General features: G+C 36.2%; 3 protein-coding genes across 6 annotated transcripts; 1 reads left to right on the top strand and 2 right to left on the bottom strand.

Annotated features, from left to right (window-relative positions):
• Window positions 1-972: 972 nt before the first annotated feature.
• On the bottom strand, window positions 973-5,480 carry LOC128878123 (NF-X1-type zinc finger protein NFXL1). Of its 2 annotated transcripts, XM_054126032.1 has the most exons (6): window positions 5,357-5,480; window positions 5,241-5,298; window positions 4,682-4,980; window positions 4,487-4,599; window positions 2,716-4,396; window positions 973-1,686 (listed from the first exon to the last, which is right to left on the bottom strand). In XM_054126032.1, exons 3-6 carry the CDS (start codon window positions 4,943-4,945, stop codon window positions 1,258-1,260), a joined length of 2,487 nt encoding a protein of 828 aa, XP_053982007.1. In that variant the 5' UTR covers window positions 4,946-4,980; window positions 5,241-5,298; window positions 5,357-5,480; the 3' UTR covers window positions 973-1,257. The 2 variants fall into 2 exon arrangements, with proteins under 2 accessions (XP_053982007.1, XP_053982006.1); XM_054126031.1 differs by having other exon boundaries at window positions 5,241-5,383.
• LOC128878124 (phosphatidylinositol N-acetylglucosaminyltransferase subunit C) lies at window positions 5,272-7,003 on the top strand. Of its 3 annotated transcripts, none has more exons than XM_054126035.1 (3): window positions 5,272-5,348; window positions 5,621-5,701; window positions 5,788-7,003. In XM_054126035.1, the coding sequence occupies exon 3, from the start codon at window positions 6,182-6,184 to the stop codon at window positions 7,001-7,003; it is 822 nt and encodes a 273-aa protein (XP_053982010.1). In that variant the 5' UTR covers window positions 5,272-5,348; window positions 5,621-5,701; window positions 5,788-6,181. The 3 variants fall into 3 exon arrangements, with proteins under 3 accessions (XP_053982010.1, XP_053982011.1, XP_053982009.1); XM_054126036.1 differs by having other exon boundaries at window positions 5,274-5,348; window positions 5,776-7,003; XM_054126034.1 differs by lacking the exon at window positions 5,272-5,348 and having other exon boundaries at window positions 5,561-5,701.
• A 115-nt stretch (window positions 7,004-7,118) lies between these two features.
• Window positions 7,119-15,771, bottom strand: LOC128878122 (nuclear pore complex protein Nup205). Its single transcript, XM_054126030.1, has 7 exons — window positions 15,585-15,771; window positions 15,217-15,380; window positions 14,436-14,855; window positions 13,975-14,266; window positions 13,178-13,897; window positions 9,154-13,092; window positions 7,119-7,714 (listed from the first exon to the last, which is right to left on the bottom strand). The coding sequence occupies exons 1-7, from the start codon at window positions 15,592-15,594 to the stop codon at window positions 7,524-7,526; spliced, it is 5,736 nt and encodes a 1,911-aa protein (XP_053982005.1). The 5' UTR covers window positions 15,595-15,771; the 3' UTR covers window positions 7,119-7,523.
• Between the last annotated feature and the right edge of the window lie 2,031 nt (window positions 15,772-17,802).

The raw sequence follows: 17,802 nt of genomic DNA, 5'->3' as shown, positions 1-17,802 counted from the left end.
AAATATTGTAAACAAAACCACGTGATTTAAAGTAGACGTTCATTGGTACGTTGTTTCTCTGATTAGGAACGCAGTGCGTTACGCTATCGCGTGAACTTGACTTTATTACATGTAGCCAGGGCCGGTTCTAGCAATATTGGCGCCCCGGGCAATATTATTGTGGTGCCCCTGCAGAGGCTTAAAATTTTTAAGAAAAGAAGACAAGGTAATAATATCAAACAATGAATCTGTAGCTAATTTGTAAAGATTGTTAAACTACAATACAGGGTGTCCCAAAGATGTTGTAACATCTTGAAAGGGGTGGTTCGGGGGGTGATTTGAAACAAATGATTTTCCTTAGCGAAAATGTTGTCCGAGGCTTCGTTGAGGAGATATTAACGGAAAACACTGACCAATCAGAGCGCGCGTATACCGTTGCAGCGGCCATGGTAGCGAAGGCTACGTACTAGGCGGCCGCGTCCAATGTCCTTCGATATGCGACGACTCATTTGTTCGCGTACGAGCGCGACCGTTTAGCACATAGCCTTCGCTACCGCGGCCGCTCCATCGGTATCCGCGCGCTCTGATTGATCAGTGTTTTCCGTTAATATCTCCTCAACGAAGCCTCGGAGAACATTTTCGCTAAGGAAAATCATTTGTTTCAAATCACCCCCCGAACCACCCCTTTCAAGGTGTTACAACATTTTGGGACACTCTGTATATGTAGATGATATAATAATACAGGGTGTCCCAAAAATGTTGTAACACCTTGAACTCCATGGCCTGATTTTGCAATTTCGGCCTTAAAACTTTATGAATAATAAAAGTACGGTTTTTTTTTCTTATAGAAGAAATTTGTTTACATATACTTTTTCCAACACCCTGTATATTTCTTTTTCTATATATAAGGGAAAGAGAGTAAGTCCAAAAAGTTTAAAAATCACTTTTCAGAAACTTTCGCTAATCACTAAATAAGTAACAAAGATTTCTACGTCGTATTCCATAAAATGTATTTGTACATTCGTTTAATGTTAAAATTCTTTGGGCTGTATCTTATTTTCATGGCACAAATTCCATAAAATAATAACGATACATTTTCGTAAAACTTTGAGCAAAGATTACAAAGATATATAAATGTATGTTTGGTATTTCACTATACTGAATATGCTAGATCGAAACGGAACGAACTTTAAAATTAAACGATCAAACTTGACTAAAAAATATAGTTTTTTTTTTAAAGCAATATTATGCTTATTAGGCTCAATTTCGGATCACTGCTCACGATTTCTGAACACTCGCATAAAATATTCCTATGCCAATTATACATATTAAAATTGCAGAAATCCAATATTTCCAATAATTACTACTTGTTTCTCTTTGCGATTGTTTCTTATCAAATTTCTCCTTTCCTTTGCGACGCGGTTTGAATTTCCGTTCAAATTTCTCAATTTCCTCTTGATTGCGTATCTCTTCAGCTTGGCGTTTTCGTTCCAATAAAATAGCTTCCGCTTGGCTTCGCTCGTTTTTCAACTTCTTGCAAACATCGTCGCATTGTATACGAATCTGCTGTTTTTGCACCGTCGAACAGACGAAGTCTTTTTTTATCCGTTTACATGAACAGAATAATTTCACTTTCTTGTTGCACTCGTTCTCGTTTTTACACTGACCCGGGTGACAGTCTTGCACACACCGATGTCCGCAAGGATACTGCAACAAAAATCAATTACCCAGTAAGAGGAAGTACAGTTAACATATTTAATGCTTGACTTATAAAATACTCCAACGTCTCTCCAACGTTGCAGCTAGCTTCTTCGGAACACACTAATATATTAGTGGAAACCTACTTCAGACCTAAACTTACCGTAATACAGTCTAACATGGGCCTAATTCGGCATATTGGCCCAGGTTAGATCTGCACTGATAGCAGAGTTGTAAAGTAATGATTATTTTGGAATTTATTACAATTTGGAACAATTACTTTGGAATTAGAAAGTAATTGTTGATTACTTTTTTTAGTAATTATGCAATACCTTATTCTTAATTACTGAGTAATTCAATTACTTTTTAATAATTACTTACAACTGCCCAGATAGTAATTAAAAGGCGTCTGCAAATCTAAAGTAGTTAAATATACCTAAAAGTAATTAAAACTACTTTTTTATTACTTTTAAGTAATTGCAGTTACATGGACAGTAATTGTTAAAAGTAATGATTACTGACTTCTAATTACTTTTTGGCGACAAAAGTAATTCAAAGTAATTACAAATAATTGGAAGACAGTAATCATTACTTTTAAGAATTACTGTCCATGTCACTGCAATTACTTGAAAGTAATTAAAAAAGTAGTTATAATTACTTTTTAATTATTTTTAGGTATTTTTGACTACTTTAAATTTGGGACGCCTTTTAATTACTTTCTGGGCCGTTATAAGTAATTATTAAGTAATGCATGGGATTACTGGTAGTAATTAAGTAATTAGAAATACCATTACATGCGACAGAGTAATTGTAATGACAATTATTGAATTACTTGGTCAAGTAATCGTTTTGTAATTGTAATTAAGAATTTACAGCTTTGACTGATAGTGTGCCATTTGAGCTCTGAAGAAGCTATCTGCAATGTTGACGAAACGTCGGAGTATCTTATCCAAAGGACATGGCCTACAGCCAGAAGTCAAATACAATTAACGTTGAATAAATGTACGGATATAATAGTTATCTAAAAACTTCAATTACATTTTTAGGACACTGATTTCCACACTTGAGCAACTCGTTGCGTTGTTCTATAGTGGCGGATGTTAATTCGGCGCATCTTCGATACAGAGTACCTATCCCGCAATGACATGAAATTTTCACTAGTTGTTTGCAAGCACCACATGGCGCCGGATGACATGGTTTTGGGCAGAAATGCGTGCAACCTTGCGGCCGCGAGGATATACATGGTTTTTCACATTCCATGCATGGAGTACTGATCTTGCCATCCCCCGAAGATGATAATCTATGACAAACCAATTCGCAAGTATGATTCGTGCAGGGTAGCGTCCTTCCACAAAGTCTTCCACAAGAGGTAGGTCTAGCCATGTGACAAGGCCACGGACGCGTCTCGTGACCGCCCAAACATTCAACCGACACCGAAACTTCGCACGGTGGACACGGCAGTGTTTTCAGCTGCATGATTTCTTTTTGTATCTCCCATGGCCCCGTGGGCTGCGTTTTTTTATCGTTTTTGTTTACTTGCACCCAGACTTTCGTGTGGCAAATAGCAACGCAAGAATGACCGCATCGTTTGTATACTAAATTGCAGACTTTTCTACAGGGTGGACACGGTCCTTGATGGCATTTATGAGTTTCCCTTTTGGGATGATGACAAATAGGGGGTACTTTGCACGGTTTATTACACGGCGGTGGTTTCACTCTTTTCATGAAACCGCATGGTACCGTTATTTTGTTGTATCCGCACCTGCACTGGATGACGTCGGTACGTTCGCATGGGTAACAAGGACCGTTGTGGCAAGGAGAGGAACATTTATGTTTACGGCAGTTTAAAGTATTTTCGCATATTTTCTCGCATATGTTGGACGTACTCTTGGTTAGGCAGTCGCAACACTTCCTGTTGCACAAGTGTCTTCCACAGAGACGTACTTGAGTGCACTTCTTATTGCAATGAAACTCTTTGCCGCAGGCAACTTCTTTCCGATAGCTACCGCATCGACAAGATTTAGTAATCACTTCCAAACACTGTCCACACTTGTCCGTGTGGCATCTCATGTTACAAAAGTGCGAACCGCAGTCTAACAATTTGCCACACGTATCACCGCACGTGGGTACCTTTTCTTGCCTGCAAGAAACAGCGTAACGCTTTTTTCCACACGGACACGTTCTGTTCTTTTCTAAAGGGCAAACTTCGCAGTCACCAGGTAAATGGCATGTACTTTGGCAAACATGAACGTTACAAGACAGAGGTCTACGGCACGGTTTGTCGCAAGTCCATATGCTTTCAGAACATTGCCTTATTTCCGTGTTACTCTTGCAATGACACTCGAGCAATAATGTCTCTGAACAGGGAGGGCAATCTCCCGAATGACACACTTGCTTACAATTGTGAGAGCATGATTCGTATCTTTTGTTACATGCAGTACTACAACTCCAATTTTTGGCATTGCATCGCCGCACCTGAGGTACTTGTTTGCCACAGAAACATGTGACCGACACTGTTTTTGCACATGGCGGACATGGTCCAGGATGGCAAAGTAAAACACATTTATGGCCACATTTCGGTTGCAATGGTTTGCCACACGTATCTCCGCAAGAATGTGGTATGTTCCATGGTTGAAACGAGGGGTCTGTGACTTTTTTACAGAAACATTTGTAGGTGCGAGGAATTTCATCTTGATCATACTCGGTACGACATTTTGGACTGGAATTAATTTTTCAATACAGCAAACGATGTAGCAGTTAAATTGTATGAAATGTATAAATTGTATCTTTTAGTTAACTTGTTGCTTACCATGCCCAAATTGGTGCAATACCTTTCTGACGTTTAACATTTAGACTGTCTTGTATCCAGTGCAGAATACAAGATAAATGTAGAAAAGCAAAACACTTGTTACAATTCCAGATCTGAAATATTTATATTCATTATTTAAAGTACATTGTAAACATAATTTCAAATGAAACTTTTAATCGATGTCATTTTTCATACCGCATCTGCCTTTTTCACTGTTGAAATACATATCAAACAGACAGCACTGCTAGATTGAAAAGTGTTAATTAAATACGATAAAATTTTTTCCGCATCTTCCTCCTTTCCTTGATAGGCAGATAATACTTTGCCAACCACATTTTCTATATCGTCTTCGTTCGTGTCATTTTCATCTTCGCTGGATGATTCTAAATAAGCATTTGCTTCTAAATGTTTCTTAATCGATATTTTATTTTGCACTTGAGCTCGTCTAAATTTCTGCATCTTTCTATACAACTTTCCAATGCTAATTCTTAGGTCTGCAATAATAACATATAATTATAAAGAGTACGATATACAATTCAAGACTACAATGAAATAGTTTTACGAATTGTGGAATACTTTTATGAGAGCTATTCCAGAATACACCTTTCGTTGTTGATGTTAAAATAGCCCTTATATATAAAAAAGTATATTTTTGTTCAAAAATTCAGAATATTATATATAAATAAGTTTATTAAATAAAAATAGCTTGCATGTAATAAATATTAGAAAGAATATAATTTCATAATTTATTTACCTGATTATATCTGTGTATACAGAAACAAATAATACATAATGTATATCGTGCATCTGTCCTGTGTAATTGATAATTTCAATAAAAGTGAAGTACTGCGTTTGGAATATAGTACGTACATTTCAATTATCCAAAATTTCTGCCATATTTTTGTCACGCACTTCTTTTTTACCGAGTTAAGTTACGATGGAAGCAACAGATATGGCTGCGCTTTTATTGGTTATGTGAGAAATTTAAAAGGATGATAATAGTAAACCAACTGTTAATAGCGCTATGATAGTGAATCATTCGCATTGTGAATTGAATTTCATTAGTTAATCGGATCGAGTCAAAGAAAATTCCCTCATAAGAATACATATAGTAATTTAATGAATTTGATATAGAACTTTCCAGCAGTGTCTCCCAATTTGATTCAATGATGTTTACTCAAGATCATGATTTTTTACGAATAGAATGAATATAAGGTAGTATCAATCTCAATGTTCAATAGTTAGAAGATTATAATTAAGTGTGATTTAAAGTCGATTAAAATTTTTAGTTCCTTTTTCAGTGTATTGTACGACAGACTCTGGTCGATTAAAACGAGATGATAAATGCTGAGAAATACACAATACACATCACTATTGTGGGAGGATTAGCTACTGTTTAGTTAAAACATCCATAACATTGAAACTTAATGCTAGATATTTGCATGGAAGAAGAATGTTTGACGCAGCAACAATATGAAATTCATACAAATATCTAAATTTTCTGGAAGATAGGTAAAACGATATCCTGTTATAAATATTTATGTGTGTATTTTACAATTCTTTGTACACTATTTACAGTTAGGGAGATTGTATTTAATTAACAGAAAATTGTATATTCTATATTTATCAAATTTTTGGCATACAATTAGAGAAACACTGTTCAAATTTTGTGGAACTTTAAGCGTAATACACGCCATGACATCAGAAACACAATGGCAAAAAAATTTGTATGAAAATTATAGCTTGCCAGACAATTATACGGATAGCTCATTCTTGGAACAGTTACGTAAGAATATAAAACCAAATAATGTAACATTATCAGAAGCAATAACATTTGGAGCCAGCATATGCATTCAATTGAGCATTGTGATTCTTTTTGTTATTATATTTATCTGGTTAAACAAAGAATGGACCAGTCCTAATGTCATCTTTGTATCGGGCGTAATCTTAACAATATTTGGTTATTTCGTATATTGTGTAACGGAACAAACTACTGTGAAAAAAATGTCAAAAGATTTTAGAACTGCATTAATTTTTCTCACGTTTGGTTATATTTTATCCCCTGTTTTGAAAACTTTAACCGAAACAATTAGTACCGACACAATTTATGCCATGACGATATTAATGTTTTTAACTCATTTAATATTTAGCAAATACGGTTCTCTACAGATTTCTTTGTCAGATTCCTTATCTATAACATCTTCAATCTTTGGGTCATTGATGTTAGCATCCAGATTAGCATCCCCGTCGCATGCTTTTTCTCTTCTCACAGTTGCCGTACAATGTTTCGTTTTATTACCGTTTTTAATGTATAAATTAAGTAAGAAAATACTTATTTCAATTTTTGTAACACTCAATACTTTATATTTCCTTTTGTTTATTTCGCAAACGATTTCATACGTTTTTATTTTATCTATAGTATTTTTACATTTTATTTGTCCTTATTGGTATGTACGATGTCAAACATACAAGGATAATATTTATGGTCCATGGGATGAAGCTGTCATCACTTCTTAAAAATATTTAAAAATAATAACGATAATGATGTCACATTAAGCTATTTTGTTATGTCACATTTATAAATAAACTTTAAATATGCTGTATACGTTAATTTAAAGAGAGAAGAGTAGTATAAGTATTTTAGTATTTAATTTATTAATTATAGATACCACAATTAACATAGTAACGGAATATAACTATGACAGATTATTTTTAATATATTATTGCGTTCAGCAAAATATTACAAAATGGTATATATATATATACGTATATCAACAAAATTATTATAAGCATTCAATTCTGATTTGTAAACATTAATCGATAAAAAGTATGTATGACCTAAATTCTTTTCCAACCAAATTATCTTGTACATATCCAGGACTGAATAATTGTAAATTGTATTACATAATTGTACGCTTTGATCAGTTCTGGTTAATTTTTATAATAAATACTGTTTGCGTAATTTTCGTAAATCGATTGTACATACACACAGACGTGTAAAAAAATATGTTCTTATATAGCCATTCGAACAATAGTCTTATACCGTAAATTGTTGTAGTCTTTTAATTTTTCTTACAAGGACTTCGATAAAGCTATGATCCACTGTTGCGTATTCACTGTGTATATCTAGTAATTGTGTAATAAAACTATCTGTGAATGTTGCTACGAGACCTTGTTTTAATTCCATTTTCGTTTCCGAAGATATTTTCCATGTCACTTCATCTATGCCTGTCAAGGATATTAAAAATGAAATGAAATAACAAGTAACTCTGATATACTATTTGAAATTAAGCAAGATAATAATATGTATTGCTTGTTATATTTTAACCGTTTGACTGCTACGCGGCGCAAAAGCGCTGCGTTCATTTGTCTCATTTTGCGCTGCGAGTTTCAGTATGTCTTTGACATCAAGTCAAAATATGTCCCGCAGTTTTCGTGCGTTCTTGCAAGAATTGCTTAGCAGTCAAACGGTTAAAAAAGAATAAAAAAGTAATAATATATACATAGTATTAATGAGCACAATTTGTTGTTGGATAAACACAAAATTATTTTTGTCTGGAATTCTTAAGTCATGTAATAAAAGACTCGTATACACTTTTCATCATAATAATGATAGTATTCCTTATTATGTAATTGGATTGAATTATACTAACTGATTGCATATAATTTATCTCTCTACATAATCTGGAATATTTGGAGAATTAAGTTTTACGTGCAATTCAATTGTTTTTAGTATTGGATTATATTGTAAAAGTGAGTAATATTGCAAAAGCTACGATAGGAAGTCATTTTAATATGTAGGGTGGAGCAGTCAACCTGCTATGGAGTGATAATGCCCAAAATATCGCCAACACAAAAAAACTTTTCAAATAAATGGTACAGGATTTTAAAGTGCCCATCAAACGAAGTTATTTGTACTTTTTGGTTTGATCAGGTGCTGAGGCCATGTCAAGATTACAGCTATTTTTTTAAGAAGAACTATAGAATTTTTTTGCACATTATGAATACTGACATCGAGATGAGCTCATTAACCTACGATACAAAGTCATTTGCTGTAATATAAAGCCTTAAATTGGAGTTTATAGTGAGTAGATTGGACACAGTCTGCTAGTTCATCTTCTTTCCTCCTTTCCTTCTTCTATCCTTCGACCGAATGACAGGTTGCGCCAAATCTACTAACTACAAAGACCAATTTAAAGTTTCATATTACAATAAGTCACTTTGTATCATAAATCAATGAACTTATTTCAATATCAGCATTCATAATGTGGAAAAAAATCCCATAATTCCATTAAAAGAAATAGGTGTAACTTTGACATAGCCTCAACATTTGTACAAAACCAAAAATCAGTAAGTTTGTTTAACGGGCCCCTTAAAATTTTGTAACTTTTACCTGAAAATTTCTTTTGTATCTGCAATAGTTTGGGCATTATTGCTTTGTAACGGGTTAACTGCTGCACCATATATCTATCAAATATTACGTATCCTTTTTGAAATATCGTTTTGCTAATAAACTACTAAACTTTAAACAATTACAAGCAATTTGTTTATACCTGAGATGAGACATTAAAACCAGAAAAATTAGATTAAAATTGACCGAGAACAAGCTAAGAAAACAATTATAGTACAATGTGTTAACTACATAGAAAAATAAACAGTGATATTACCTTGCATTTGATTATGCCGCTGTGTATCCTGCGGTATGTAGAAGTCGCAATGACTCCACAGAATGTACAAAGCATGTTCTATTATAAACGAACAATATTTTATATTTTGGCGTTTCTCTTTTACCCAGCGATTCAATCGCTGTTCGACTATCACCCGTTTCTTCTGTACAGTAAGTTCGGCCTCTTCCTCGGATAGATATTGCTTTAACTCTGTTGTGTTCATTTCCCCTATAATAGCTACCTTCTTTATAAGAGTATCAATATGTGGTAGCTCTGTGTGCAATAATTTCGTTACGGATACAAGTTGCTCGACGATTGTCCCTAAATGTAATCCACCAGTTGAATCTTTCATCCTGTCTTCCCTTCCATCTAATTTTGGAGTAAAATGAGGCTCAAACAGCACGTTCCACATCATTTGATCCATTCTGCTGTGCTGCATTTGATTACGCGTGTACAACATGACATTTGCAACAATCTGAACTGAAGAAATGTGCTGTTGGTTCGCATCCGTCTGTTCGTGACTCAAGCGAATCGGAGCTGGTTGCAATTGAAATTTACACAATAAAGAGAGCATTAGTTTCTGTAACCGGTAGAGATGAGCACGAAGCTCCCTCATTCCGCTAGGGTCATCCAATTTCCGATCATCGTAGTCTGATTTCGCCAATTCTTCGTCCACTAACTTGTACATGTCGATATTTGCAGATCTGGATATTACACCCGTGAGACATGCAACCTCTTTTAAGAATAGAGTGTTCGCCTTTGGAAATGCATTTCGTAGCACCATCTCGATGGTATCTCTATGACTTTGTAGAAATCCACAAATTTGTATGGCGCATGATTGATTCTCCGTTCCCAGAGTGGTCAGCAGTGCATCGCAGAGATACAAAGTTGGCAAGAAAATTTGCTGATAGCGTTGACCAATGGAAGGTACGAAAGAGTAGTCACCACCTTCGAAGCCTATGTGAACGTCGGGATGGTGATCGAAAACGACCATGCTCGACAAACACGACAAGATCTTATTTTCTAATAGGCTCTCGGCGCCTAGCCTCGTCGAAGCTATTCTACAAAACGTTGCCATTTTCGCCTCGTACAAGTACAGTGGTCTCAACGTCCGTGGCTCCGGTTGTAACATACTACGTAACATATTGTCAGATTCTGAAAGACTGTCTATCATGTGTTTCAAATAGCCCCTGCTGGCTAAGTAGATTACCCACGCATTGTCGTAGTCCAATTCCAAAATTTTATCCAAGCAGGACAACGCCAACATTTTACAGACGTCGTGGCCGCCGGAGCAATTGTGGCACAAAATGTTCATCAACTTATTCCCGAAGCTGTTTATAACTTGTATCGTCGCGTACCGATGAGAACGTTCTTGAACGGGCATGATCCTGTTCACTGTACTATTTAACTGACTAACGTACATGAAATCTACAAAGTTTGCGCTCTCTGACTTCTCCAAACCAACTACGCAGAGGAAATTTAACAAAGCTGCATATAAATGCGTAATTACTTTTTGAGAGGAAGCACCTGCATTTAGAATCCACTGCAAAATGTGGCTCAGGATAATTTTCATCATCGTTGTATTCGAAGGAGAGGATGGAAACGATTCTGTGTCAGTTTGGGTAATGAAACTGTTTCGCAGGTTCACTAGCAACATCAGCACCGTACCGGATACTAAAGTTTTGATTTCATTCAAAGCTTCGCAGGATGTCATTTTCTGCAACAGGTCGTGAGACAAATTCAACAGTAAATTCTGTTTCTGTGGCGTAGGAAGCAGTTGTTTGGTAGCTACGGAGAAGAATATCTCTGTTGTTTGACACCAGCCTTCTACGAATTTAACCATGGCGTAGGACAACAATTTCGTTTGATTCCTTTTCAAGGCATGCATCAGAATTTTCTGTACTTCTTGCTGCATGAGATTACGCTGAGTCGCAGTCGCGCTGTTCTGTGTAACGGATAGTTCCTCGGTGATGAGGGAATGTAATTTTCTGATATCTATAAGCCGAGGACCACCTATCAAAGTAACTGGAACGCTACAACGGCCCAAAACCATCTCAACTTGTGATGGATCGAAAAAGTCCAAAGACAATGGTGGGTCCACTTGGAGTTGAAATTCAACATAATGCAAAAGATCCATCAGAAGTTTCTGTAAGGGCACAGTCTGACCTTGTTCTTGGTCAAATTTTCCCATCAGTCGTTCAACGAGGGAACTCTGAAACTTTCTACTGATAACGTGCAATTCGATCGCAGCTATCTTCAACAACCAGGACATACAGCCGAGCTCTGTTGCCGTGTTCGGTCCTTCAAACGGCAATTTTAGAAGGTGTCTCTGTACAAAGTCTTGATTGGCGCTGGTTCGTAAGAATCTCAATACAGGAACCGATGTTTTGTTATTCGCAGCCAACGTATGAAGAAAGCAGTAGCAAGCTTCCGTTATCTTGTCACGTCCGCGTTCGAGAGACTGTTCCAGAATCCCTAATATAGAGTGTAAGCACGTCCGTGGAAATCCAAAGATACCAGGTTGTTGTAGTATAGTCTTTTTAATGTCTTTGGTGATTTTGAATCCTAGGAGATAGTGAGAAAGATTCGGCGTAGGTCGTGTGATGCTCTGCATCATCAGGAGCAAAATTCGTTCCTTACAATTGCCGGTGTACTGCTTCTCAGTCAACTCGGTGTCCTCGTCGATGGTAATATCCATGTCTAAGCACTCCACGAAACCGTGTCTAATATTCGTGGCTAAAGTAGGAGTAGCCGTGAACGTAGAAAGCAATTCAGAGTCTGCTCCCGGCTCATTCGTCACTTCGTGAATTACACCAACGGCATGGAACGCGTGTTGCGGTAACCAGGAACTGTAGGACACGTATTTGGCAACGTTTATCATGTAATCAGGCCTCTTCGTTTGAGGATCTACCTCCAACAGTAATCTGGACAATCCGGTTAAAATTTTGTGTATCGACTTCGCAGATGCCAGTTGCGACATATAATTGTGTTGTGTCTTCAATTCCCTTTCTAATATTTCTAAACAATAAAGGGTAGCGTTTTCTAGATTCTTTTTACCAGGAAAAGGTTCGTATGTGTCGAAGTTGAAGCAACCCTTATCGAGAATGTATAATATAACATGGAGGAGCTCCGACTTGGAATGTAATTGAGTCATTAAATGATATCCAGGAGCGGAATTAACCAACGTGGTTTCTCCACTTTGGAGCTCCATCTTGCACCCAGTGAAATCTTCCACGGAAGGCTCGTATTGTTTCATAAGCTTTGAGAATATTTTTAAACATGCTTCTGCGACTTCCCATTTCTCAGCTGGATTCTTATAAGACCGCGTATGGAACTTCAGAAAAACAGTATTGATAATAAAATGCAAATATGGATCGAAGCCGGGAATGCGCTGACCCATTCCCAATAATCGTGGAATAGGAAAATCTGTAAGTACGTCTAAAAGTTCCAACACTGCTCGCGTCAGCGGATATTCATCCTTTTTAGATTCGATCTCCTCTAATTCGGTTTGAACACCTCTTGGTTGATAGCTACTTGTGGTTGGTTTAGTTGAGATTATCTGGGCAGCTTCTAAACTTTGCCATACGGTCGACGAACTTTCAGGGGATCTTGCTAACGCAGCAAGGGTTCGTACTAAAACAGCTTTTAAGGGAATCGGTATCCCACAGCTTACTAAACCGATTAAGGACGGCAACACTTTCCATCCTGGATGATCGCATATTGCTATTCTCGACATTTCGTCGTTTTTTGCTATTACTTGGACCACCAAAAACACAGCCTTCAGTCCTTTCACTTCGTCCGGAGTGATACCTTTCGGATGACCTCTTTGACGGTAAACAGTGTCTTGGCTAGGGGGTAATTCTTTTCGGAGGTTCATGTAATATCGAGTTAAAGAACCGAAGAAGTGATCCCAAGAAATAGTTGTCGATCCCGAAGTTCCTGTAAACGAAATTTCTCGACGGTAAGTTTTGTATTGCAAGTGATGTTCGAGATAAGGTAAATGATATGATAGAAATACAGTTACCATTTGGTTTCAGAAAGTTGAATGCCTGTCTCGCTGCTTGCGGAGAAGAAGCAAGAGACGCTATCATTTTCAGATACGGTACGAACAGTCCAGCTGGTAATATTTCATCGTCGAGACGTACGAATTTGAATAGAGCAACTTGCCTGGATGGCAAACGATTAGTAAAGGCAGGAGCGGTTACGTGCGCGGAATCGGAATGGTAACACCAATAATCCATGACTAAATCAAGTTTTAGAGGATCCTCTTTATACAGTTCCGCTATCGTTAACATTAAATATTTGAAGTGATTATCTAAATTCAAAGGAGGCTCGAGTCCCTCTTGCTGATACGCTTGTATTAAACGCATGGATTCGTCCGCACGACTCCGTAGATTTTTAAGTTTTAGCGGCATCAGTAATATGAAGTCGGAGATAAGAGAATGAAAGTAACGAATATAAAATTCTTCGCAATATATGCTTTTGTTTTTAAATAATACTTCGGCCATAAAGTGGAAGCATTTATTTGACAAAGCTGCGTCCAACAGTCTTCCGTCATCGTTGGTTTTGTTCGTGGATTGCGCGTTAATTGCAGCTTTAATTGCTGGCAAAGCAACTGCATAGGCAAACTGTATAAGTCCATGCAATCCAGCGCTCTCCCAATTGATATTAGTCGATATTAATTTCTGATATAGTTCTTCGTGCGCATCAGCTTGCGCAATCAATGGCATAGAATTTATCAACTCTGAAACAGATGTTAGATGGTGCAGTAAATCACAAGTGAAACATTAATTTGGAAATCAGTTGAAATATATGTCACACCTTCACCGTTTTCGCGAGTGTGTAATGAATTAAAATTAATTGCATTCAAAACGCTCATTATAAGAGCGAGAGTGACTTTATCTGGCCCTTCCTTGCACGCTTCAGGTTCTATTCGTTTCGTTTGTAATACAGATAATAAATGAAATAAGACTGTATTTGGTAACGAAGATTGAGCTGACCACAAATATAAAATATCCGCCAAATCCTGTCTAGAATCATTGAAAAGTTTCATAACCATGTAACGATGTTTTGGTCCACCTAGTGCCCGATTTTTTTCTAGTAATTCCTGTTCCTGTTAAAAATCAAATATTAGTTTGAAATTAGGAAAGCAACAACCTTGATTTAAAATATTCGAACAAATATAATTTCTGTTTGTTGTTTGAGTTATCAAGGATTTACAAATAGAAATAAATAATAATTCTATCGATGCAGGCTTTCAACTTAAAGAGGTCTGACTGTACCTTGGCAGGATCCATTTGTTCCAATAAAGATAAAATTCTATCTAATAAATCATCTTCTTGCAATTTATTTGTATATTCTGTAATGTGTCTTATCAGAGCAATAGGAGCATCAATTTTCCAACTATGCCCCATTCTAGCTTGTACAAGCATTCTTAAAGTTGACGTAAGTGCTTTCTTTCCATCATAATATAATAAGATGGCTGTTAATCCCAAAGGTAAACCAGGATGATGTGGCATTTGCAACTGAGCCGTGCAGAGAAGATCCAAAGCCATGAATTCGTTAAGATTATACATATCTGATATAATGAGAGTTTTGTCAACTAGTTCTTTCGATAATAACAGTTGACATCCCAAACCAGGAGGCGTAATACCATCAGTTACTCCTTTTTTTATCTCTTCTCGACTGTTTGCATTTGCAGGCTATAATAAAATATATCTTAAAACATATAACATAGACATTCATGATTGAATATGAATTGCTTAAATGACCATCCAGCATTTGCATCAATAAGTTGAATGTATTTACTTGTCTATATCACAGAATACCGAATAATCCATGAGCGACCGATTCTTTAGAACTTATTCGTGTTAATTGAAAAATAACTCAAACTACTTATAATAATGCTTAATCCAGAATTGGTCTATATCATTGACAATATTATTTATGTTAGATAGCTACGATATTTATGAATTGTTCTGTAATCAATGATATAGATAAACCAGCATTTGTAGAATATTTCACTTTTTGCCATAGATGTGTTAATATCGTATAATCACTTACAGGATTTTTTAAAAGCGTAAGAAAATTTTGTTTATGGCTTCGTAATGCTTCTGTGAATTCATGATATTGAAAATCATGAGTGGTTGGAGAAGATGTAATATACCGTTCTACGAGACTCTGTAATTCCTTGTACGGAGTCCACATGTCCTCCGTTGTTGTCTTTTCTAAAGTACACAAACAAAAAATTCGTACAATAATATTTCTCGCACGATACACTGTTACTTTAACAATACTTTCATTGACAGGTTTTTGATACTGTAATTACTAATGTAAGTACAATTTTTATGCCTCACAATGTTTTGCACATTAAAGGTTATATTTTTCAAGGAACATTACAGATGTACGTATTCGTAGAAATTGCGAATTACCTTCAGACATGATTTTATGATAAATAAAACGTTATGAAAACACAAAACTACCAGGTCGAAATGTTATACTTAAATATAATGGTAAGAAAGAAATCTCGTGCAACATAATACAAATACCGGTCCTCTGGCGGGAACAACGAATTTATTGATAGTCATAGACTATTGGAATACACGACATTGCAGCCTACATGTAAATGCATTTTCTATTGCATATCCATTTTATTTAAAAATATTATACCAGAGGGCGCGGAAGATCTGTGGCAGCACTGCCAAATAGTTCCTTTTCATCGCGCACGTATGCGCAAGAGACAAACTGGCGCCACCAACGGAAAGTAGGTGAACTACTAGATAGTTTTTCCCGTTTTTCAGCCACAATAATGAAAAAAACATATAATAATTACGCATTTCGTAATCAGGGGAAGTAAATCTATCGTCTCGTCAAGCGTTTTTTGGAAAAAATTGAAAAAACAAATTTTTTTGCCTTTGAACGTATTTTTAGCACGTTTCAAAAGCGAAATTGCAAAATGTGTAACTATCTCCCGCAACGAAATTTTATAAGGAACAATTTAAAAAAAAAATCAGCCGAAAAGGACGCTTCCTCGCTTCATAAAATTACATTGGTGTTGTCGTTATGAAATCGAGAAGACTGATGCGCTTGCACAATGGGTGAGTTTCACGCTCTCCACCACAGCACACCACAGTGCTGGTGTCGTCTCTCCCTCTGCTGGTGTGCCGATAATCTAAAAATGCCTTTCAGCATGGTTCAGTACCGTACTAAGAGTATGAAGCGCCCGAACTTATATATTTTACTTTTGCATATGTATATATATTCAATATTATATTGTTAAGAAACGTCATGTATATGTTAAGGTTGTTTATATTGCATTGCAATTAATTGATACAGAATAGTCTGTTACGATAATTTCAAAGAACTAAATAATAAAAAAATGATATGATATTTATGATATGGTACGAAAATAATTAAGTACTAATTGTTATTTGTGGAATGTAATGATAGTATGCAATGTAAAAAATATTGTATAATAAAAAAGGTAAAACGTTTATGAACATTATTTTTGAGTATACGTAATTACGTAAGAAAAAGCACACTTACAAAGGGAAGGCACAGATGTTGCAATCGCTTTTGCAACGACACCCTATGGGGGTCGTAGTACGCATGTAGTACTGCAAAACCATTTTGGCTTTTTTCAGAATGGGTGTTTGTTTTCGATGTACAATAAAAGCATCTAGCAAGGTTCGTTGAATACATTGGTAGAATATTAGGTTGTAACGTTGCTTGACCACGGGTACGAATCCCGATTGATGTATTTTTTTTTAATTTCAATTATCTATCAGAAATATACTTTTTGGATATCATGTACTATATACTGCATATTATATATTACCTTACGCATATTTTAAGGTTAAAATTAATTTTTTAACGTAACATATCATGCCGGAATACCTACTTGCTGTAGGTGAGTAAGTCTTTACAACGATTTTTATGTTTGGTCGTAAGTTTATTTCGTTTTATCGTGACAGTCACATGAAGGAAGGTTTGAAAGTTTGAAAATGGATAGTGATTCTGTGCGTGCAAGTTGTTTTGAAGAAATAGTCGTCGATAGCACAGAATCCAAGCGTAAAGAGGACAGAATGTGTGTAATGTTTTCTCTTTCTCTGGCGTGTGTATTCTCCGGAATACTACTGTTAGTTGTCATGTACGTTCCATTCGTTCGATTTTACTAGTGCTAAAATGAGAAAGCATGTTATCTTCTATCATTCTCCAAAGTATAACACTCATGCTCGAGCGATCACTTTATACTTTATACTTTGCCGCTACTCCGAACCCCCTGTTTTACTTATTATTTATATATTGTCTATAATTATTGTCTTTATATATTGTCCTACATTTGTCCATAAGTCATGAATATATTTGTAAAATTATGCAGGGGTAATTAAGATACACCTTTTTAGTCGTGCGTATACTTCATTGATGCTATGTTCGCTGCGCGTGCGCGAAAAAAACCCGGCCCGACTACGATACCTGCGAACCAAGTCGAAAAGCGTGTTTAGATGGTCGACACGGTAACAGAAAGGAAGACGACAACAGCGCTGCAGTGGAAAGCACGATATTGAGGCAGCCATGTTGGCATATGAATCGTCCCAATCGTAGCGACACCACCAATGTAATTTTATGAGGCGAGGAAGCAACCTTTTT

Source organism: Hylaeus volcanicus, chromosome 6, assembly GCF_026283585.1.
Source record: "Hylaeus volcanicus isolate JK05 chromosome 6, UHH_iyHylVolc1.0_haploid, whole genome shotgun sequence".
NCBI classification, from domain to species: Eukaryota; Metazoa; Arthropoda; class Insecta; order Hymenoptera; family Colletidae; genus Hylaeus; species Hylaeus volcanicus.
This window is presented reverse-complemented; position numbering and strand designations above follow the sequence as displayed.